The sequence below is a fragment of the Gallus gallus genome, chromosome 2 (genome assembly GCF_016699485.2).
Source record: "Gallus gallus isolate bGalGal1 chromosome 2, bGalGal1.mat.broiler.GRCg7b, whole genome shotgun sequence".
Classification (NCBI taxonomy): Eukaryota; Metazoa; Chordata; class Aves; order Galliformes; family Phasianidae; genus Gallus; species Gallus gallus.
The window spans coordinates 44,415,064-44,439,453 of record NC_052533.1 but is presented as its reverse complement, the minus strand read 5'-3'; the positions used below and the strand labels follow the sequence as shown (position 1 = coordinate 44,439,453).

The 24,390-nt window shown below is 41.3% G+C and overlaps 1 protein-coding gene across 1 annotated transcript in view; it reads left to right on the top strand.

The window, feature by feature from the left end:
• The window catches only part of SUSD5 (sushi domain containing 5), a 44,894-nt gene extending 20,882 nt beyond the window's left edge, over positions 1 to 24,012 (top strand). The window contains exons 3-5 of the mRNA XM_418822.8: positions 775 to 893; positions 8,980 to 9,168; positions 20,539 to 24,012. Coding sequence (XP_418822.4) covers positions 775 to 893; positions 8,980 to 9,168; positions 20,539 to 21,815 — 1,585 coding nt within the window. The 3' untranslated portion in view covers positions 21,816 to 24,012. The remainder of the gene's footprint in view (positions 1 to 774; positions 894 to 8,979; positions 9,169 to 20,538) is intronic.
• Positions 24,013 to 24,390: the final 378 nt, after the last annotated feature.

Genomic DNA, 24,390 nt, shown 5'->3' with positions numbered 1-24,390 from the left:
CCAACCCGCTTATTCCCAAGAACTCAAGATGAGTTTTCTCAGACTGCAATTTAACAACAATTTAAGAGCATTTAACCTGTAATAGGACCGTGATTTGAAATTAGAGAATGCAACATTCCTGTCTTGTCAGTTCCTGCCAGTTACTTTTTGTGTTGACAACAGCATGTCTTGGCAATGCATCTGCACCATCCCTAGTCCACCAGAACTGGGTGCTACAGCTCAGTATGGGAGTAAATACTGCTATTTCTGTTTTCAAAACGGAGAAACAGGTAAAAATGCTTTCAGTCACAGCTGTGCAGCAGATTAAAATAACAAATAAGATAAAATAACCTGGAATTCATGCAGGAAGCACAAGTTTATTACTAGTGATTTATAATTTTTCAGACCAAGTCTTGAGACTTCTACTCATTTTTTATCCAGGTATCATTGGTGAGAATTTGTATCCCTAAAATACGAGTGCGGAATATGGACTTAAATACACTGGGACTTGGTCTGATATTTAGAAGCATTACAGAATATATGATAAACACCCTTTATTGCTTCCTATGCCTTGGACTGACCTACAGCAAGCATTTTTTTAATTACTTCTAATTCTCCCTTGGCTTTTTTTTCATACATCTTCCCATACTAATGCCTTATGTGCCAACTCTTAAACAATTAAACTAAGGCTAAAGCTAAAGCCTGACTATGTGCTAAAAGATCTCCAAACTTCACCTGCATGTACAACTCCAGAAGATTTCTGATTATTTTTTTTCTTCTTCTTCTTTATTTTAGGACAATAATATGCAGAAAGACGGGCAGCAAACAACAGAGCGTGAAAGCCATTGATGTTAAAATTGAAACCGATCCCTTTGTGAATGACCAATATGATGCTTTTTGTGTAAAGGATGAAGGTCAGCACTGATATACTATTGAAATAATGCACAGTAATTGCTGTCTTGAAACATTAGAAGTTTTGCCTTCAATTTTTCTACTGCTGAGAGGCAAAATGGGGATATTAAGGAATAAATCTGTATAGTAATCTCCTGCTGAGAGAGCAAACTGCTACAAAGACATTGCTTGCAGGGAATAAATTGCATTACCATTTGTCTTTGCTGCAGTTTAGCAAGTTCAAAGAGCACTGCTGATCTGAAAGAGACCATTCTGGTGTTCAAAGAACACTCTTTATGGAAAAGGATATATCTGGCACCAACATATCTGATATACCCGAAGCATCTCCCACACTCAGCACTGTAACTAAATGTAATTTGGAAATCTGGCTTCCAGCCACAAAACACTGTGTTGTTATGTGTCTGTCCATATACAGTACTTGTATGCAAATATTTTCATTGCCTCCATTTTCTTTTTGTTTGTTAGTTATTTTGTTAACAATTGCAGTCTGGCCCATGGATGATTCTGAAAGCCAAATTATTTCCAGTTTAAGTTCATGCTTAAACTTTGGGATTCAGATTCTGGAATGCACAAGGAAAAATGGTGTCCAAAGGCAAAACATAAACTGTTACTGCTAGACAGGATTGTGTAAAGAAGTTTGGAAACCCCTGAAACAGATTACTGGTGTCTGCAGTGACGTTTTGCATTTCATTTCAAGGAAAACGGGCAAGCAGATGGCATTTACTGAGAAATGCTGAGCTCATGACACAGGGGGGCATTTAAACTAAGAGTCTCAGCAGAGAGAATGAAGATACGGTTGAAGTGAAATGTGGCAGAGGTGATTTACACCTTGTCGTTCAAGCATTGCAGAGTTTGACTGGCCATCCTCTCAGATAACCACCATGCTATGAGCTTTGGGCTCCGTGCTGCTACAAGCAGTGCCAGCTTTGTCACCCAGTTGTTAATGCTGTCACACAAGCACCTTTGTGCTTTCTGCCATGCGGCTTCTCACATATAAGAGCAGCTCCCTGTAAACATCTGCAAAACTATCTCATTGTCTTCCTTCAAATCTCTCTTTTGTCAGTATCCACCCAAAGAGAAAATACTTGCAAAGGGTCAGGCAGCTGTGGCAGGCTGAAGTCATTGCTGTGAGCACCACTGTCCCATTGTACCCTGTGCTCCCCTATCCTTCTCCACCTGCTGCTTCTGCCCTTACGCGTGGGGAAGGAACTGTGCTTGCATTTTGTATTTGTTTGCTGCTGGCAGTAAAGGGGAAGTGGTGAAAATAAGAGTGTGGTCTGACAGTGTTTGTTGGAAAGAAGTCCTACTTAATACCCAGAAACTGCACAGCTAAAACTCAGGGGAAGAATCAGATCATTTGCTAAAAAGAGACAACTTGTTCACAAGTATTTTGTTCAAGGCAGGGAGTTTCCTGGTGACAGAATGGGATGATCGTGCCAACATACTCATCAAATATTACTTAAATACAGAAATGTTTCCAGATGACAGTAAGGCTCCCTCTTCTTTGACTATACAAAACAAAACAAAACAAAACAGAAACAGCAAACCAAAAACTCTGTATGCAGAGCTGGCTGATGTTTGAGAGAAAGTCATAAGTGAAGCTGTGTGTCTGGAAGACCCAATATATAGCTGGTATGAAAAGATCAATGTCCAGGAAGAAAATAACCATCACTCACAGGCATAATGCACACTAACACACAAGGCAGCATGGAGCAGTTGAATGACAAAAGAACATCATACACCTGAGGGATGCCACTTTCAGTTTGAGGAAGTAATTATCCAATAAGAAACAGCAGTAGGGAACCTCCCATCACAGCCTCAGCCATGGGCACTACCTGGTTCACCCACCTGCACGCAGCTCTGATGGCCAGAATGCGCTGCTTGTGAGGAACATTGAGCTGAGCACTACTTTATGTAAATCCCAATAGAAAAGATGCCTGGATTTGTGTCTTTCCTCTTTGAAGCCCATCTTACCAAACTGAGCAGAAACTCAACAGCTCTCCCTCTTTGTCCAAGCTGACGGAAGTCAGCTGAAGGCTCAGACAGGGGGGGCTGGTTGAGGGCAGGTGGACGGAACAGTCATATCAGCCTTCCCTTCTTCAGAAATGACAATGCTCACGACTCTTAACAGCTCTAGTTTCTGTCCTTAGGGCTATGCAAGGGGCATCTCAAACCACCAAGAAACTTCTAGCACAAATCATTTCGTAATTGCCTTCTTAGGCCTCAATTTACAATGAACCTTTAGACAATTATCACTTAGCCCACGATTGAGTTCAGCTGAATTGCCAAAGCATATACCTCAGTATGTCTCAACGGTTGGGGCAGTGGTCAAATGCTTACGGGATCAGGCTTTTGCACATAAAAATCTTGAGGAGACAGATACAACTTTTTAATGCTTTTGGAACAAATTTGGCTGTGTACACAATAAAGAATCACAGCAGCCTTTGATACCAGGAGTTATGTTTTGCAGGGAAAAATGTAGCTATTATGTGTTACGAATGCTGTGAGTATAGCTGTAGTTTTGATAATACAGAGAAACCGTCTGTCTCCTCAGCTTCTCAGAAACACGTGTTTCGTGCAGTCACTAGGAAGGCAGTTCTATACTCGTTTGTAATCTCTGCAATCAGCAAGTTTCTCTCTCAACTCCAGGTGCCAAAAATTACCAAAAAATATGGTAGACTCTGCCTCTCCTGAAAATGAAGTCTGAACATGCAAGTCAGATCTGGCCCACAGAGCATATATTTGTTCTCAATCAGAACTCAGAGGCAAACACCTGTAAGTGTAAAAGAAAGAAGATAAGAACGACAGAAAAACACGAGACTGGATTTTTTTTCCCAGGAAGGCATATCATTCAACTTTAATTGTATGTAATCATCTTGATGATCTCTTGCTTTTTTTTCCTTTCTTTCTTTCTTTTTATTTTTAATGCAACAAAGGAACGATCTCTTTGTTCATCCTTTCCAAGTTTTACTGCTTCTTTCTTTCTGTGACAACTGGTATTTATAGGGAACAAGTAAGACCTCTGTTCTGCAAGGCTTTGATTTGCTGCCATCATAGAAAAAGTAAACAGGCAGCAAATTGTAGTAGCTTACAGCATAAATGCAAATCAAACTTTGTTAAACAGGACTGCTGGCTCCAGATACCCATCAAAAGTTGATGGCTTATGTACATATTTCAGCTAGCCTTTTTCAGCATTAAGAATTAAAAAAAAAAAAAAAAGAAAGAAAGAAACGTGCAATCAAACTATTATTTGCTTTATATTTAAACCATTTCTTCTAATTTATCCTGCTTTCCTATGGATATGATTTTTTTTTCTTTTTACTTTACTGCTACAGCTTTCTTTTCCAGAGCTTTCCATATAGCTGACAGTGAATTTCCAGCTACCTGGTGATGTCACTTAAACCAATAAATGAAGTTAGTCTTTACTAGCTCTATCTGATGAAAGCGGTATTGGCATCCTAACATCAGTAGCTTACAAGCTGCACTCACGTTGGCTACGTTTGATTTTTGTACTTTATTTGCACTCAGTATTTTTATCCAAGATGAAAAATTCCATACACTTCAGTGTCTCTGCAATCAAGAAGAAAACAAACATCCACACTCATATTTCACAGGGCTGAGCCCTAAGAGTTGTGTTTTCCAATTTCTTAATGACAAGATGACATCCTATGAATTCCAGTGGTCTCTTTGGAAAAACTCTGCTGAATTGGACGGTTGTGAAAGGGAATGTTTTACGTCAAAGAGGATGTTTCGTGTCAGCTTTCAGAGCATGGTACATTGGTAAATTAGCCGTTGTAGATAATCAGATTTCAGTAGATTTGCAGCTCTGCCAGGTGGCGTGGAAGCAGAAGTCTGCATCTATTTTGAGTTGATTTTTTTTCCTCTTGCTAATTGGCCGTCTTTTCTCTAGACAGTATTATATCAAGACATCGCTAAAAATCTTTACAAACTGATGAGTTACTTGTAGTTTAAATTGAGAAAATGTTTCTGGACTGGTGAGAAGGGATGTTATTTCCTTAAAGTGTCTCATGTTGACTGCCAGAAATCATCTGTCACGAGCTCCTTCCCACACATGGTTTGACATTAAAGTTCCTCTTCAGGGGGGCCATAATTCCCTAAGGTCAATCAAGACAGAATGTGCTAAATCAGTTAATGAGAAGTGAATTAAATCCCTTGTAAAAAAATAGCTGCTAAGTCTCTTGAGAGGTTCATCACCACTAGCCCTGGCGAACATATCTGTGCTAAACACTTACATTCTTGCTGTGCCATTTATTCCTGTTCAGTTGTTAGATGTTGCCTCTATCCTGAATTCCAGTCATGTATATTGACTGTGGTGAGGATTGTCACTCCGGGAGACAGTCTATGCCAAATTACTGCTGTCATGAGGTTCTTCCGTGTACTTGCACATTTCCATGTACTTGTCCTATATTTTCTTGCTGCATAACCTAATCCATCCTTGCTTACTGGAGCTCAGTTATTCATGTATGCAGTTATGTTAGGTGTTTGACCTCACTGTCAATATGTGGGTCAGATTTGCATCATGTCTTCTTCCTAAAATGGCATCCAGATGGTCACCCACCAAGTCTTTTGCTCACAGATGGCATTAGGGCATCAGAGCTCTCTGAGGTAAACTGAGTGAGGACCATGATATCTGGGAACAGACTCCAGGTTTCCAGGTTTGAACATGTAATCTTGCACAGGTGGGGAGAGAATGAGGTCTTCTATATGTGGGGCAAGAGTGTTGAGGGGATATAATAGGGCACATCAGGCTTTTGTAATTGGAAGCACGCACTGGGCTCATCTTTTAGCAAGCACCAACATAGTCAATGGTTTCTGAGAGGACAGAGGAGACAAAAAGCAATGTTCCAGATGGAGAGTGCTCCCACAGCACAGGAGGAGCCCGATCCTCATCTACTACAGTCAGTACTCCAGGCAACCTCTGCAGTCACTCTAACACAGACCAATTTTGTTCCTCCAAATGACGAGCTGCTGCCAGCATGCCCTCCATCATGCTTTCTGGCCTTGTTCTCCCTTCTCTCTCCCAGCCCAAATGCCAACTCTGAGCACAGGCTGTTCTTCAAACAAATCCATGATTTGCCACCCCCTGGCACACAGGCTGCAAACAAAAACCTGAGGCATGTCCCCAGATGTGGCTCAGTCTGCTGGGCTGCTAGGCCGGTATCACTTCTGTGCTTGTACCAGAACAAGCAGGTTTGATGAAGAGCTGAGAAGGAATTGTCATAGCAACTGAGACTGCAGAAGGGTGAAGATCTGTAAGAAATTTCCATACTTCTTACACGAGAGGATCACAGCCACGTGAATGTAGGAACTGCTGTATATCTGTGGGATATCAGCTGCCCCTTAGTCCTGTCTGCTCTGTCACGCAGTACGCTCTGCAGCAAAGACACTACCTTGCAGCATCTCATATGAGAGATTCAAAAGTTCCACACACAATGTTCATCGAGGGATATCTTTAACTTCTCATTTTCTTTCCATTTACACATCAGCCTGATCTCTCTTTCAGGATCTCACTGTTCTCTGTGATCACATCTATTGCCAGATCTTACAATAAGGCTCCCTTCAGCTTGCTTTCTTTCCTGGAAGATTATAACATGCTTTTTAAATGTATTTGACATAACGTAAATGTATTTAGTCAGTATGTTATTTTTCTGCTTCCTTTGGCCAAATAACTGACAAGCGAGGCTTTGTAGATAAGAATACTCTCTGACATGTATTTGTCCCGTACAGCCTTGGGACCAGTACTTCCCTCAGAGCAGATACACAGTTCCCATTTGTACAGATGAAAGTGGCTGCATAAATAAAGTACATGAAATGCAGAGGTCTATAGCCTTCCTATGAGGCAATGAAATATTTTTTACTCCTTTCATCCACATCAATCTCTATTCATCCTACTGGCTTGCAGGAAGCGCATTAGCTGCTAACTACTCCTCACTTCCTCAGATGCCAAACCTCCAGAAGACTGTGCATAAACTGAGCTTTGTGTAGCCTCAAGAGCTTGTTTTTTCTGCCCGTGTGTGTGTGCATAACTCCCACTAACTTCTGAAGGTGTTAGACAGTATATGTATGTGTACGGTACGGAGAATAGACTTCAAAGCTCTGACTTCAGTAGTGTGTCCCTTAAATTAGTGGCAGATGTTTTTCAGAATACCCAGTTGAGATGTGGTTAGCCATCAATTTCTAAGGCCCTGACTGAAAAGAACTTTCACAGAGCGTGGCTATTTATCACGCGATGTTCATTGCATTATGAGGTAAATAACGGTCAACGTAAACACATCGTATTTCTACATAAGCACTTATTTACATGAAGCATGTAGGTGGTGGGGACTCCAGAACTCAATGGGGATCCTGCAGGGTGCCCACGGTGCTGGTGAGGCTTGCTCCCTGGCAAGACAGTCTGAGCTTTTGCAGAAATTGGATTGAAAGAAGCGTATTTTCTTTTCAGTCAAAGCTATTGCTCGTTCAAAACTGTGGATATGAAATGGTATCAATGGAAATGTTGTTCATTTGTTGTTGTTAGGACGACAACTATGCAGTGTAGATGCTGTCCCAAAAGCAGGCTCCAGTAATGTAGCAGAGGTGTTCTCTGAAAACATTTCCCTTTTTAAGGAGCACAGCCTTGGAGGTCATGTTTTCACCTTCCAAACAAAAGCCTTTTCATGGAACATAATCTTTTCATGGCCAACTAAATAGTTAGCTTTTGTACCCAAGCAAACAGGGTACAGGAGAGATCAATACTAGGACACTGACCTAACCCTCAGTTTCCCATATCTTGTATAATTATCGCAACTTCTGAGCTGTTGCCTACTGGTCTTTATTTTTGCTGCTCTGTATCAGGACAAAAGCAGATTTTTGCATCTTCGATTGTTTTGGCAAATGGAGAACTTGTTTTTTTTTTCTTCTACTGTCAGTAAGTGTTCCAGAATCACTGAAAAAAGTCCCAGATTTGAAAAATATTATAAAAATTTCTTTTTACCAACACTGCAGACTTTGTCTATTGGGTTTCTTTGTAAGACCAGGTTTTTGTACTAGAGGCTTGTTGGGGGTGGTTGCTCTTTAATTTTCTTTTATTTTTTCTGCAAGCAGGAGATGTGTGTTGCAAAAGAGGTGGTAAAAAGTCTGGAAAAAAAGGGGTCATGGCAAAGACTTTTGAGTGAAGAGAAACTGCAGCGCCTATCAGCTCTCTGGAAGACCTCAACTCACACTATTAGCAACAGCTGAGACAGTTCAAACCTAAAAAGAGAGTTAATATTTGGTCTATGCTGGTGTTGACAGTGGTCTGTTTGCTTCCTACCTGTGCTTCAGATATGCAGAACAAAAAACTGAAAACCATTTTTATATTGTGTGCCATAATTTTTACTTGTTTTTTGGTGCCGTTGGCAGAAATATTATTAAATAATATCAGATTTTACATGTGATAAATCTAGCTCACTGAGAGCAGAGCTAAGTTATCGCTGGGTATTGTTAAGTTGAAGAGCACGAGTGACCGTTTATGGCAAGTTAGGAATCTCTTGTGGGGAAATTGAGTATCTGAGAACAAACTTTTGATTTGGAGCATGTCGAGAGGATTTGTCCTTCTGGGCATTTCCTTTCTATGACATGGACTCAGTCATTTCTCCATCTAATGGATATTAAAGTGCCGGTCCTGAACAATTGCAAAAGCTATTCTGCAGTTAAGAAAAACTACCGTGTCCAGGCATTTGTTTTCCAGTCCCAGCCTACCCAAGCCTCTGCGGAAGCGGACAGTGGAGCCTGACCGTCTGGGCTGACTGATAAGAAGCAAAGCCCCTCTAGATGTGTCGGTGTTGCACATCAGTAACTGTACTCTGTACACATCAGTAACATCTGCTACAGTTGTTGCACCGCAGTCATAGCCCAGTATATATTGTCCCAATAGCAATTGCAATTTACAATTGAAAACAGTTATGAGGGAGTGTAAGAGTGTGAATCAGATGAGATGTATTGGTTTCTGTAGGTTTGTCCTCAGGTTGCTATTTTAGCCATATTCTTAGCACTGCGTTTAAAGACCATTGAGAGATCTCTACAGCCTTGTTTCTTTTCTCCTTTCAGACAAGCCGTGCGGAGACCCTCCATCCTTCCCTCACACCATCCTGCATGGCCACACCGGCTTTGAAATGGGGGATGAGCTGCTGTATGTTTGCGCCCAGGGGTACGTCATGGGCAACAAGGAGACGGCGTTCACGCTGCTCTGTGACAGCTGTGGGGAGTGGTATGGGCAGGTGCAAGCCTGTGTCAAAGGTAAGATGGCACAGTGAGCCATTTTTATCCTTGCTGTATCTCTGAACCCATTTCAGGGATTCACTACGCCTTATCTTAGGGCCTTCCACACCACCGTCTTCTTTATATTTCCCACAGTAGCCTTTTTCTTTACTGTTGAATGTTGTTTTTAGTTACTGGAGACAAGCCTTTGGGAAGAATCTTCATCCACGTGTTTAACAGCAGAATCAGACCCTTTCTGGAATTCTGTATGATTTTGATCTTCTTTATGATCTTGTGTGCATTCATTCTGATCCTGGATGAAGTTTGTAATTTTTCAGTGTACTTGCTTTGTTTACTCAAGGAAAGGGATTGCTGCTAATGTTACAACAAATATCAGAGGTATTTCTTTCAGTGTAGTTTGAGAGGAGTCATGCCCAGTCAGTGTCAGTGAGCCAAAGACATTGTTTACCAGATGGAGTGCACAATGCAGGTTTTGTGTGCCTTTTGCTATGTTTATTTTCACACGAAGCCACAGAGTTGCTACAGACCAGGCTATTGAAGTCAAAATTCAGTGTTTGTTCTTGCTTTTGGGAGCCCAAAGCAAGCACAGAGAAAAGCTGCTGTCTTTTTGTAGGAAGACACTAAGCATGGCCTGCACAGAAATAACATCTTTCCTTACCATAGACATGCTGAGGCAGCCTGTGGCTTTATCAGCTGGTCACCAGGCTTATATCTTCTTACGATGATACATGCTGAGGTCCCAAAGAAAAGATCTTCCTTCCAGAAATGAGAAAATGCCTAATGGAAATGGGGGTCAATAAGATGGGTCTAGAGCACGGCAGACCCATACTCAGTATTTCCCAACTTTGTACTTGCAGCTCATGCCGTAAGATGGCTACCAGCATCCAAGCCCCCAGCTCAGGCTGTTTGGGCTTCTTAACCATGGTGAAGGTGCTCGAGTGTCTGCAGCTCCAACTGTGGTGGGCTGTGCTGACAGGGAAACTCACTCTGCCTGCAAAAACATCTGTTAGCATTTTAAAAATTGCTGATAGTACATGGGTTGGGTTTTATAACATTTTAGTTTTGTGCCTTCTCATTGCTAGGTTGAATTGACCTGTCTGTCCTTCAGGTGGTCTTGACTTTCATTGGGGATGCAAATACATAGTACGGTGGTGGTCCGTCTTTTAAGCCCCACACTTTGTCCACTGGCTAATGGGAAGCCAATCTGGCTGAACTTAGCTTTAACTCACCCTTCCCTAGTAGCTGTTCTAGCACTTTTGTACTTCCAGACTTAAATATATGATAAATAGCATTTCATTTTGGTAAGTTAGGAAAATTAAAGATGTATTAAGTTAAGAGAAATGGCTGCGTCACAGAAGAACACTGTGACAGGGTGGCAGTAACCCACAGAAATACAATTTGTGTTAGATTTAGGCAGCAAGATGGAAAGGTTAAAAAAAGAAAAGTGCTATTTTTAAATTTGCCTCATTAAAAAGTACACAATTTTTATGATACACCGTGCTTTCAGGACATTTCTGTCCAAGCAGATCAGTGGCTACCCAGATATTTACTCCCTTAAAAGCAATGAAAACGGATTATATTATCAAATAGCTTGACTCGAGGAATAGTGCTTTTATAAAAACAAATCAGAAAAGAAAACCACAATAGAAAAAGGCTCCAGGAAATTATAATACCGGCCTTTCACAAATATTCAAAAACATCTATCTTTATATGTAGGTTGCTCTGAAAGTAATGTCTCCTATTTATTCCCACTGAAACTACAACAGATACGAAGAGCACAATAACACCATTTGATAGAGCAAGTTCTCAGCTACAGAACACTATTTTTCAAGGCAGTCACCACCATTAGGCGTGCATTTTCATTAGCAATGAACAAGATCCTGTATGCCACACTCATGAAAATATGTACCAGTGGAGGTGACCCACTGTTTCACAGCTGCTATGATGGTGATGATGATATTGCTAGGAAAACGTTACCCATGAAGTCCACCTTTCATCGGCCCAGATAGACGGAAGTCAGAAGGCACCAAATCCAGACTATGCAGTGGGCATGGTAGGACAGTCCAGCCAGGATTGGCAGTGTGCTTCACCATCTTCAAACTCACATGGGGCCTGGCATTATTGTGTTGCAAGAGGAAGGTTGTCTTCTTCTTTGGCCCAATTCTGAAAGTTCAAGCCTTCAGCTTAGACAGCGTCATGATGCAGTGGTCAGAGCAGATGGTTTCTCTGGGTTCCAGGAAATCCAGAAGGATCACCCCTTTCCTATTACAAAAGACAGTGCACATCACTTTATTCACTGAGGGCTGTGTCTTGAACTTTTTCTTTGATGGGGAATTCACTTGGAATTCCATGGACTACCATTTTGACTCTGGATTGTGTAGTGACACCATATCTCATCACCACTAGTGATGTGATCCAGAGAACTGTCACTTTCAGCCTCACTTTGGTTCAGTAAGTCTCAACAAACTTGCATACAGTGTTCTTTCTGCTCCTGTGTGAGCATTTGTGAACTGGTCAACTTTGTGATATTCCAGTGTTGTAACTGTAGTTTCCAACAGACTGAAACTGATATTCAGCTCTGTAAACAGTTTCCTGGTCATAATCTGCTGGTTTATGTGGATGAGCTGATCAAGATGCTCTTCACTTTGTGGTGTGACAGCTGTGTATGGCCATCCAGAATACGGCTTGTCTATCCTGCCACCTGAAACACATCACCCACTGCCTCACTGTGCTCACGTCCCACTGTTTGGTCTCCATAAATGTTCAGCAAGTGTCAGTGAATGTCACTGGGCACCATTTTTTCCACATGGAAAAATTCAGTGGCACACCTTTTCTTCAGATGCACTGCCATGTCTGACGTCATTTTGTCAGACTTCTGCTACCATGTGATGAATGGCAACAAATGTAATGGGATATTGGTGGGAAGGTTCTACCTCTACTGCTATCTGACCAACAACTGCCCCTGATGTCATGGGCCAACGTAATAGCATGGGAGGCATTAATTTTGAAGCAGCTCTTGTAGATTAGTTCTGCAACAAACTTTGAAGCTTCCCTTTGTTTAAAGATAGATAAAATAAATACTACTGTGAATTCACATCTGGACGCAATCAGGATTCTACTTTATCATTCTCTTTCTTATATTACTCCGTTTCACGCATAAAGTTCAGAATTGCTCCAATGTTTAAGAACAGTAGCCTGATAACCTTATAGATTTTTTTTATTTCTATTTTTATTTTTGTAGAGGATATCATAACATATTAAAGATTATATTTGTGGACATCACAGGGATCCCTTTTTAATGAAAGAGTGGGTAGCTGTTGTACAACTGAGCAAGCAGAGTGGACAGTATCCTTGGATATTGGAGTGAAATGATCTAATAGGCCAGGGTCAGCACGCCCATTTCAGTGCTGACATGTTCCTTAATGGCCACGTTCCTGCAAGGAGTTGTTCTTATTCATGAGTATACCCTACCAGGTGGAAATAATCAGGAGGAAAGTTCTCTCTGAGTGGCAATGAGTTGTGCCTGTGCACCAAGGAACCAGATATTCAGACCCATCCAACTAGAGCAGAGGTACCAAAAACGTTTCTGACATCTTTCTGGACAACTTCAGCTTCCAGAACTGTTACTGCTAACAGCAATTCATATGATTAAGTGAAATTCTGCAGGGGCTGGCGGGGAACATGGAGGTAGAGAAGGGAAGAAGGGAGTCTACATCTGATAACCCAGTGGATCTGAATTTCCCACAAACTGACACTTCTTTTTTCCTTCACTACGAAAATGCCAGTTTCATCACGTGTAGAAATAAAACTGTTTTACACCAGAGTAAGGATGGGAAAGAATCAGGCCATTTAAGTTGTGTGTGTTTCACTGTTTTCCCTGGATAAATAGTCTATTTCCCCTGTTTTGCCTCAGCCTTTCACACAGCCGCAGGGGAGAGAAAAATATTTTTAAAAGAAATAGGAAAGTGTGGCTGTAAAATCACAAACATCAACACTGGAACTCGGGAGCAGATGTAACATTGAGGATTATGATTTTTAAAATGATTTAAATGTAGATTTCATGCTGAGGGGATGCCTTTGATTAGTGTTTTTAAAACACTTTAAGGACCTGGGGTAGAAAATATGTGCTCAGTGAATCATTATTAATTACACGTTCAACCCTCCCGATCACAATTCTTTAAGAAAGGAAGCTTCACCAGAAGACTGGAGTGTGTTTTATTGATGCTAGAGTTCACTACTAAAAATAAAAAAGTAAGAATTCAGTCAAAAAGAACAAAAGAAAATTGGAATTTAATTAAAAGAGGCCTGATTTACAGTTGACAGATATTTTGGGGTCATAGCAGAGAGGAGAATAATTATTATGTAAGTACTCCAGGAGACAGCAGACACAGCAATTTCTGTGTGCTTGGAGGCAAGCAAATAACTTCTCTATCATGAAGGCTAACAACGGGACTTAAGGGAGAATTTATGTCCCTGCTGGCAGACGGCACTGTTTCTGTTCTCACTGGCTGACAAGGGAGGAAAGATGATCGCAAAGGAACTTCAATGAACATCTAAGTGCTGTGCTTAGAGGTTGGTAAGATGATACGATTCCCTGATGCTGAGTGTTCTCTGGGTGAGCAGCTGGAAGAGGGAGGTAGCCCCGATGCTTTGCGCAGATGCAATCACAGGGGGGAAATGGCCATCGGAGTATTAAAAGAAGTCAGTCCTACTCCTAAACTTTGTGCTGATGAGACAGTGGGCAAGTCACCGTGCTATTCTCTGCTGCTTCATCCAGCACAACTGTGAAACACTGATAATAATTATCTGGCTTCATAAAGCGCCTTGAGATTTGCAGGTGTTACAGCTGTGTAATACGGCCCTTGCTGGTAACTCCCACATCGTTATGCACGGCTTTCCAAGATGAATATCTGTCTAAACAGCAGTCACTGTATTTTTCCTGTGTTAGTGTAGAAGCATTGGGCCTGCTCTTTGTTCCCAGTTGCACACCCAGAGCAGATTCAGATCTATGAACCTATCACCTTACCAGCAGCTAAATACTGTGTGTAAAGCTGCTCATGGAAACAGCTTCATGGCCAGCTCCCCTCTCTGTTTTCAAACAGTCAGAATAGGAATGGTCCATTCTGGCACCCACTACATGAATGTGCAACTATTCAGTTAGCAAATCCATCAATCAACAGGAAAAAAAAAATGTATTACGCATAAATTCTGACTTACTCCAAAATATTTTGGCAAAGTTTGGCTACGGGTGTCCTTTAGGAGTTACATTAGGTGGATTCTGCATACAAATACGGTATGATCAAAATTGAGGATAGAATGTATTGCAAATGGCTTTAATGTACATTCACACATGAGGGTACAATTTTTAATCAAGATATTTTTTTAAATTAAAAAGTGTTTCTGCATAGTGGTGTTTCCTGCAATTTCTCATCATGAAAAGATGCTGTGTTCTAGCTGCAAACACAGGGGTATTCAACCCAACAAAGCAACCTTAAGCAGAGAACAGAGAAATACATGTTTTTGCAGTTTATTATTTTTTCTATTCCTGTGCAAAAAACATATTTGTTTCACAAAATAGAACCTGAAGATTAGCATTGTGGTAAAGTCTGAAAGCAGACACTATGTGCCATGATCTGGCTGCCCTGCAGGCACCGAAACCAAACTGACTGTTCACAGAATTATAGAACGTCTTGGTTTGGAAACAACTTCAAAGATCAGGTAGTCCCAACCCCTGTGCCATGGACAGGGCTGCAGCCCTCCAGACCAGGCTGCCCAGGGCCACATCCAACCTGGCCTTGAGCACCTCCAGGGATGGGGCACCACAGCTTCTCTGGGCAGCTGTGCCAGGGCCTCACTGCACTCCCACTGAAAATTTTCCCCTCACATCTTACCTAAATCTCCCTTCCTTTGGTTTAAAACCATTCCTCCTTGTCTTATCACTATCTACCTATGTAAAAGGTTGATTTCCCTCCTGTTTCTAGTCTCCCTTTAAATACTGGAAGGTTGCAAGCCCAGTTCCCCCAGCCTGTCTTTGTATGAGAGGTGCTTCAGCCCTCTGATCATCTTCCTGATCCTCCTCTGGACCCACTCCAGCAGCTCCATGTTCTTCCTACATTGGTTGCCCAGGCCTGGACGTAGTACTCCAGATGGGGCCTCACAAGAGCAGAGCAGAGGGGGACAATGCCCTCCCTCTTCCTGCTGGTCACCTTTCTTCTGATGCAGCCCAGGATACAGTTGGCCTTCTGGGCTGTGAGAGCACACCGCTGGCAGCTGCTAAGTTGCATCCTTTTTTTTCTTCCCCCCTTTTCCCAGAAGTGAACTGTTGGTTCAGTCTCAACAGTGTTAATACTGACATTTCGGGGGGAGTCTGGGCTGCATTGCATGAGGTTGGATAAGCATCCTTCAAAGTTTGCTTCCTAAAAACTAGGTCAGATTGGAAGACTGGGAGATCATGCTGATCTCATGAGGTCCTTTCCAACCCTTGCAATTCTGTGATTCTGTGATCTCTGCCCTAACATTGGATAGGAAGGACACAATTCATTTATCCTTTTCCCTCGACAGCTTTGTGGGGTTTTTTTTTCCACTTATAAGCTTGAGACAGTAGAGGTCCTATCTTCTCCCTGTGTGAGAAGCCTCTCCAGTATCAGTCTTTGGGTGCTCTCCTTGCACACTCAGTGCTGGTCTAGTTTTTCCACATGGAGGACATGCTCCTGGTTTCAGCATAGCAAAGGTTCACGTGACTTTGAACACTGCTGGAAGCTTCATCTACAGCCCCCAGGCTTTTTTTTTGCCTGCTCTCATTACTTCAAACGATGTTTTCTGAATTTTCAAGACAAGTATTGATTCAGATTCATATGGTGCATGAGCATGACCAGCCACCATCATTTAATTCTTTTCTTTTCTCAGTGGGAAGGGTAAAACAACATGTCTGTGGCTTTTCATCTTCTTTCTGAATGCCTTATTTATTTATTTAAAGTGCAAAGGGACAGCTGTGACAGGCAAGTAAAATAAGCAAAAAAATACACCCAAGTCCCATCAAAATGACTGTTATGACAAACTCTGGTTCTCTTTTCAGGTCTGTCACTTCGCAATTGTATTGGATTAATGCAGAGTATCGATCTGACAAGAAACAATTCTGCCAAACTAAATTAGTTTAAGAAATATGATGAGTTACATATTTAAGCTAGCAGGTTTTCTGCCAGACTGAAACTCATCCTCCCTCTTATAGCTGCTGCAAGTGAAATAGGCGACATCAATTCCATATCTAGTGTGCTCTGGCTAATTTGACAGAAGAGTGTTCATGCACCTGAGCCCGATCCAAGTCAGATGGATAATTCTTCAGGATGCCGTAGCTCACAAACCTGAAAGATCTCAGGCAAATCCATGTAAAAGCTCTTTCCCTTCCCACTCCTAAAGACAGATGCCAGCGTGTTAATATTTGCTGTAACTACTCTGAGATTCCTAGAATAAAGATGTATTTATAAGTAGAAATGTTTATGGTGATGGTCTACACAGAATCGAGTTTCAATTTCCTGTGCTCCAAAAATACTTCCTTGAAATATGCAGTGCGCTTCATGGCTGTCCAAAATAGCAACACTCAAAATAGAGCTCGGATGCCAATATGCTATCTAGAAGAAAAATTAAACTGATCGTAGAGTGTGGAAAATGAGACTCTTTGTTTTTGCCTTTCTCTGTGTTTGATCGCTGTTTTCACGTTAGGATTGAAGCTGAAGGAGACGAAAGCTTTTTGAGACTAGATGCTTCCCAGAAAGGACGAGGCTAAATTAAAAGGATTTTACCTTTTAATTGAGCTTCACATCTTTGGTAGCATGCCATTTCAGCATCTGTTACTGGAAAATGTTCATTTCAGCCTCGGTAATCCCTCAGACAGTGAAGCAAAACTCACTGATCCTTCAGTCTGCCAGAGGATGATGGCAGGGGCAGATCTAACAGTGACCATATATAGACAGATTTCTGTCTCCAGCTAATTAATTTCTGTGCCGGCTCCTCTTAAAACCAGATCTGCCTGGCCAGGAAGGTGCAAACACTTTTAAATCAGTTGCTAGCTGCCTTTAAAATGCATGTAAATAAAGGTTACAACTATTTGGATAAGAGGTGGAGCTGAATCTACTGTAGTTGGTGCTCCTCAGTTCTGAGGCTGAAATTCGGAGAACTAGAAAGCTCCAGAAAGTGCTGAGGAGGTGAGCAAAGAAAAGTGTAAAAGTCGTGCAATCTGTTCCTGGAAAATCACGCTCATGGCTGACTTAAAAGATTGTCATGGTAACACAAGCTCACTAAATGCTAAGTCCAAGCCCCACTTGAAGGTCTGAGGCCCAGGAGAAAGAATAGACTATTATTACTGTGTAAGTCGATTCAGGATCACATAAATCAAAGCTTCAGAGCAAGGGGTCTGTATTTCCTTTGATGGTTAGAGAGCTCAATAGTTGCTTTCATTCTGACATCCCATAAGCTAACATTAGTTATGTTGATAGTCTTTGCTGTAAACTATGCAAATAGAGGAGATTGCATATGAAAATACATTATAGCAGCTTTGCAGCTTGGGCCACAATCTGATTGTCAAAAAGAACAAGACTCCCTTATGCAGTGACAAGCAGTGCATAATGAACTCCAATCTCAGGCTCTCTTTAGACTATAATGGGCTTTTTCTTTCCTCAGCTGAGCGTTAAGAAAGCACCAATTCATTTCTATACATACAGGATGAGGCCAAAAGACAGCAGGTTTGGGAACGTGATTGATGGTTCAACAAACTCATAATATGTTCTGATAGATTCAGGACTTGTGTTTCCCGGGGCACACATGCTCTTTCCTGATGTGACTCCACAGGACTTTCTTCTAGAGGACTGAAAGTATGCTCCAGGAGAGAGAGGCTCTGGAGGGCCAGAGCTTTGTATACATAACAGTGTATCACTACAGTCATTAATCACTGACCAATGGTCCACACTAGTCAGCAAGATGAATGCTAGCTGCCCATGCATTTTGCTGACCAAAGAATAGTTCTGGAAGAAACAACATAAGCAAGTGAATATAATATTTGTTCACGGATGTATGTGCATGCGCTAGAATACCATAACATAAAAACCAGTGTTTCGTCCTCTGCTGGATTACTCTAGTCTGAAAAACAGATGAGTGATAAAAATGGTTAGAGGTAAAGGAAACGTACAGTTGAAGACAGATTGGTGTGATGAGCAGTAGACTTGGTAAATGGTGAGTTCTCACATTATGATGTTACAGTTCGTTTATATCCAATTGGTAACTATAGGCTGTCCTGAGGGACACTGGATTTTAGCAAAACAAGCATAGGAGACACCAGGTTCTAGCAGGGATCTGAATGCTAAGAGGATAAATTGGTGTGGGGCACTGTTTCCATGCAAAGAGAGCACCAGGTAGGAACAATTCTTAGCAGAGAGACAAGGGAACAAAGTGAGACTAGAATTTGATGGCTATTACTAACGTTACATTGCAATGGCCCACACAGAGCTTCATAAAGAAGTTGCTAAAATGCTTTGGTATTCAGAAGTACCCTCCAGTCATTAACTAAGGTCTGCAATACAACTGGAAGGAGGGCTGGGGTGAATTCAAAAAGCGAGATTCCTACCAGGAAACTTTCCACTCTGAGAGCAGGAATCCCAGTCTGTTGTCTTTCCCACACATGGGAAGTTTTTTCCTGCTTTGGAGAAGATCTAGAGGGCTGTTCAAGCAGATGAGGAGACCAGGACCAAGAGGGAGAGAGACCCATTGTTGGCCCCATTGTGTTTTGTTGCAGGCTGTATCAGGCATCTTTGTGTGCGATCCACTTCTCCTTCATGGTAACTTTCACATAGGTATTAACTCTCTGCAGGCTATGTCACACGTTTTATTTTCCTCAGCATAACCACTTCACTTTATGGTAGTCCCAGATGCTATTCCAAGAAAAATACCTTTTGCTAATACTCATTCTGTTCTGGCACCTGGCTTAAGCTGTTCTGGCAAAAAGTAAGCTGGTGTGAGCTGTATCACCGCTAAGTGGTTTTGGTCAGACTGGTTTGACAATATTTCTAATCTTTCTTAAGAGTAGACCAAATATGGCTCTGCCAGAAGTCTGGGAAGGAGTCTCCAAGGAGAATGTGACTCATTCGGAAATTGAGGTGGGCCCCAGACGAAAATGTGATTCAAAGTTGGTTGAGCGTACAAAGGCAAAAAAAGATAAGGCTTTATGAATGCATTGATTTGTAATACAGCTTCTCCTATTAATTTCTTGTTTCCCATGTCATGCCAGGTTTATTGCTTCACTGTCTTCACAAAAGACTAAACACTCTCTTAAAAAGAAAAATTCTTGCCCTGAATCAGTTTGTTTTATTTTCCATATCCCAAGGCACTATTTTCTAGGACTTTTAATGCCAGCATAAATCTCCACAATTACATCAGCTTTCTATGGAGTAAAACTTGTGTGAGCTGAAAATCAACCACCCTGTCTAGCTTGGAAAATTTTTCATTGGGCTAAGGCTTTAGAAGAGTATAAATTACAATACATTATTTCATTCAAATTCAAACATGGTTTCACGCTCCGAGTTAAGACTATTTTGCTGTGAGCGGTAGGTCTGATGAGGCTTAGGGAATATATCTAAATCGAGCTCCAACTTTGTGATGAATCCACCTCTCTGTTGCACTCTGCTGTTTTTTTTTTTCTTGCTCTTTGCATTTTATTTTATTTTGTAATATTCACGTTCATAAAATAGGAAGCCCAGTAGAAGCAGATGGTATTATCTAGATTTCTAGGTATTAGGCTTGAAGGGTTGGAGCCAGACTTCTCTAGCCTTGCAGCTGAGGGTGCAAGCTTGCTTATTTTCAGGTGAGGACAAGCAGAATGCACTGTCAGCTTCGTTGAGGGTATCTTCCTCAGGGAGCTCTGAACAGCTCCTGTGGGATGAAAGCTACCATTCAGTTCCCTCGGTTCCAGGTATCCTCTCACCACAACACCAAGTCATTTCAGAAAAATACTGTAATGATAAAAAAATTCAACCCAGAGAACTGAGTATAATCCTTCTGGTTCAAAAGGGATGAAGTTGCTGTGAAACTCAGAAGTTTTTATCTTTAAGAAGGTCCTGAAAACTATAAGTTATTTTGATTTTACCCATTTCTTAAATCCAGAAAGAGAACGTATTAGCAGTTAGCATTGACGCCTATTCTTTTTTCTTTCAAAAGATTATCTTGACTATCAAGTTTATGGTGGAGCACCCCTTTTCAAATAAGCAACAACACTGAATGAAAAATATTGTCTGAAAATCATGTCTCGCTGCATCTTTCTTCTTGGCTATTGTAACAAATGAGTCCAGCACTTTTCTGGAGAAATTAAATGTTGGCTTCTTATTTTATTTTTAACTTTTCTAGATGAAACTGAGGCACATATTGACTATGAAGACAATTTTCCTGATGACAGATCAATACCTATTGCTGAGAATGAACATGCCAATGGCAAAGAGGAAATCGAACAAGAACAGCTTTCCTTCAGCAAAAAGTCAGAGGAAGGAAGAACTGGAAGTACCAAAGGGGTTACTCAGGACATAGATACTTCTGAAAAAGGAAGCAGGGCACCAACTGAATCCCCCGTTTCACTCCTAAGCCAAAAAAACTTGTTTTGGTTTCCATCAGAGGCTTTCAGTGAGCCTGAATCAGAGAAAGGGACAGACGATTCCACTAAAGCACATTTTTCTGAGGGTGATAACCACATTGGAGTCAAGACAGTCTATGACGAACCTGGTGCCAAAATGTTTTATGACAGTGAGGATTTCCCCATCGGACCCATTCTCACAGCTAATGATACAAAGGAAGAGATAGATGCAGTTCCTATTACTGACGAGTCATGGTTAGATGGCTATCCAGTAACACAAGAAGTGGTAGAGGATGATGAGGAGGAGGGGGATAAAGTTGATGGATCGATGGGAACAGAGGAAGACATTATCCTCACAACCGACCAACCAAATCACGTTGAAGTCAGAAAACTGGGCGATGGTAGCCCTGCTCCGGAGGAAGGTTTGACACAGATTGTGGCAGCAACAACGAGTATAGATGATGAGAGGGTCAAAGAGACACCAGTACCACTTACATCAGTGAGTGGTCTGGAGGACTTAAGCGTGAGCAGAGGTTATGATGATGCTGCATGGGACCACCCAACTACAGCTCTGGAAACTGTGACTCAGGAGCCCGTTACAACAGTGCTGTTGGACATAACCAGCTTAAGAACTTCCGTGTCTGAAACCTCAGTGATGGCCAGCCCCTTTGATCATACCACTGAGGAAGAAGCAAAAGGAACAACAGCCTACCCAGCACAAGTAGCAACCACTGCACCTGCTCCAGATATCCTTACTGGCACATCATCCCCAGAATTAGATGAGCAAGAAAATCTCACCCAGGGCCTTGGAGAAAAGCCAGTCCCCACTTCTGAACCTTGTGAGGGAGAGGATTGTCCCAGGTCAAGTAAAGGTGCTGTCATAGCGGTAATCGTGATTCTCCTGTGCTTGTTACTGGCTGCAGCTGTACTGGCTGTGTGGTTTTTCAAAAAACGGCAGCAGAAAAATTCTGTCTATAAACTAAATGGAAGGTGTCAGCCCCGGCATCACTGTTACCACCACTACCACCACCAACACATTGAAATGCAGAAAGTCTAACCAAAGGTCTTCTGGGAGATAAACTAGATATCAGAAGAACGTATTGATGCTAGAAGGATCACGACTCATGGATACTAAAATCCAGCAGTGCAGAAAGCAGAAGAAGACAAAATGCTAAAAGAACACAGAAGACAGACGAGATTTCATCTGTTTGAAATTGCAGTTTAGCATATCTGACCTTTCAGAATTAAAGAATCTGTATGTTTTTATCAAAAGGTCTTTTGGAGACATCAGCAGGACACGGTGTGCTTGCTGGGACATCTGCAGTTTGTTCTGCTTTTACATTTTGCTCCTATTAATAATAAATTAATTGATTAATTTCTGTGCTACCTGATTATAATATAATGGCAGGGCTGGTCGGGCCTTCTTGGACTACTCTCAGTGGAACAGGGAAGGAAGGAGGGGAGGAGGGGAGAAGGATGTTTTTGGAGTAACCACACATTTGGTGTTTGTTCCTTTTTTGAGAACCTGACCAAGCCGGTCAGGATAAACCACCATAACAAACTATTGCCTGACGTGTTTTAAAAAGAAAAACTATTTGCTACCATACTTTAATGGATAGTATTGCAATGATTACTAAGGTACTTTTCTTCAATGTTATGAATTTAACAAGCCAAAAACCATTAAGGTATTTTTATGGAAGGTGCTCTTTTAGCCTTAGTGAAGAAGTGCCATTCTTATACTAATCTTTTTATAGAAATGATGATGCCTTCCTGAAATTCAGAGAATACTGTATGGGCCATTCTTCCTTTAATATCAGCAGAAGAGGACTCAGAGCACTGTTGATTTCATACGTTATGATGAATAGCTTCGTATTACAGAGCAGATGGTGATGAAGCACTTTGCAGGGGAACCCAACCTGAAGTCAGTCACTTTTCTGAACATGATAGTGACTGGCCAAGATACTGAATTTTAATTCAAAGCCAGCAGTACCACTGGCAGTCGAAGCCATGTTTCATATTTCTGCCGTATGAACTCTGTGCAATGACTGATTTTCACCATTCTGCTTTCTCATCAGCTGAAGAGGTGTCTGGAGGGGACAAAGGCTGGCAATGGGAGATGGGTATTCATACAGAATGCTGCTTTTTGTGGTCTTAAAGTGAACCTAGGGATGGAAAAATTACATCCAGTTGATAAAATGCAAAAACTTGACTCTTAAACTGGATGTTAGTATACAAACACTGAGGTCTTTTCAACAGCACGTTCCATTTAAAACGGTTTTGAAAATGACCATGGAAGGAGAGGAATATGCTTTCTAGAACCCCTTAAGATAGTTCTAATGTGTTTACTATGAATTACTTCCTTACCTTTCTGAATGAACAGGAAAAAGCCTAGCAAGTGTGAATAATCTCCAGGTCCTAAGTGAATGCATCCGCCGCTCTACTGCACAACCCTACCCAAACGCTCAAGAAGTTGAACGCAGCAAAGTACCGGAGTAAGGAAAGGTGACTTGGCGGAGTTCATTCACATTCGTGATCTGTTTTGAGTCACAGTGGTAACCACCTGTAACTCCATGGAAGGTAGACTTTGTGAAATGGAGTGCAGCACTTGGCCTGTCACAAATACAGCCATCAATCCCAGTGCTGGTAAGGAAAACAAAGATTTTTAAAGGAACAGATAGGAGTTATCTTGGAGAACTTGACCTCAGAGTGGTAGGAATCTAATTGCCTGGCAAAAGCCACAGTAAACAAAGAACAGCAGACACTGTACAGATTTGTAAATACTGTGTTCTCTGACATATGCATGACTTTGTGCTTTTAGTGCATTCTAGAATATGAAATAACCTAGAATTTCTGTTGTAAACTATTTTTTTATGCAGCAGTGTTTTTTAAAAACAGTGGATTTAGCACTAAGAAACTTTATGGAGACTTAATTCGACTAAAATGTACCACGTGTAGTCTTGTGGAAATATGCTGAAAAATAAACAGAGGAACACCCATTAAAATATTGTTTAACTGAATGGTACAAGTACGTGTTGCAGTTCTGTGAAGCATCATTCAAAATGAAAAGTCAATACTGTTTGGCTCAGGACCTGGACTGTAAAAATGAGACTCAAAATATAATTACAAACATAAACTGCACAGGGATATTATTAGAGACATAGAAATCACTTGTTGTTCACGAACCAGAAAAAAAGTGTACATTAACGTAGTGCTTTGGAGGTATTTAAATAAAAGTCAAGTTACAGAAAAGGGAAAGAAAATGGCTGTGTGTGTTCTTGTGTGAATCATCCAGTTTATCCACGTTTCTGAAGAAAAGATAAGTCTATCACTCGGGTAATTCTTGTAGATGACATTCTGATATTAAAAAGTTAGCTGAAAAGCATTCAGCTTCAACTGCCAGCCCAGTTGTGCTCAGAAAAGCATCTACTCCTGCACAGCAGCATCTGCTTGTACTCACAGTTTTTATTTGACAAGAATGACGCACGGAGTTTGGGAAAATGAACAAAAAGAGGGATGAATGGTCCATGAGTGATACATTAGGTTTTTATGTGCGTAACTTGGCTTATCAAAGATAGAAGAGATGGAAAAAACAAACAAACAAAAAAAAAACAACACAGTACAGCACAGTAAAT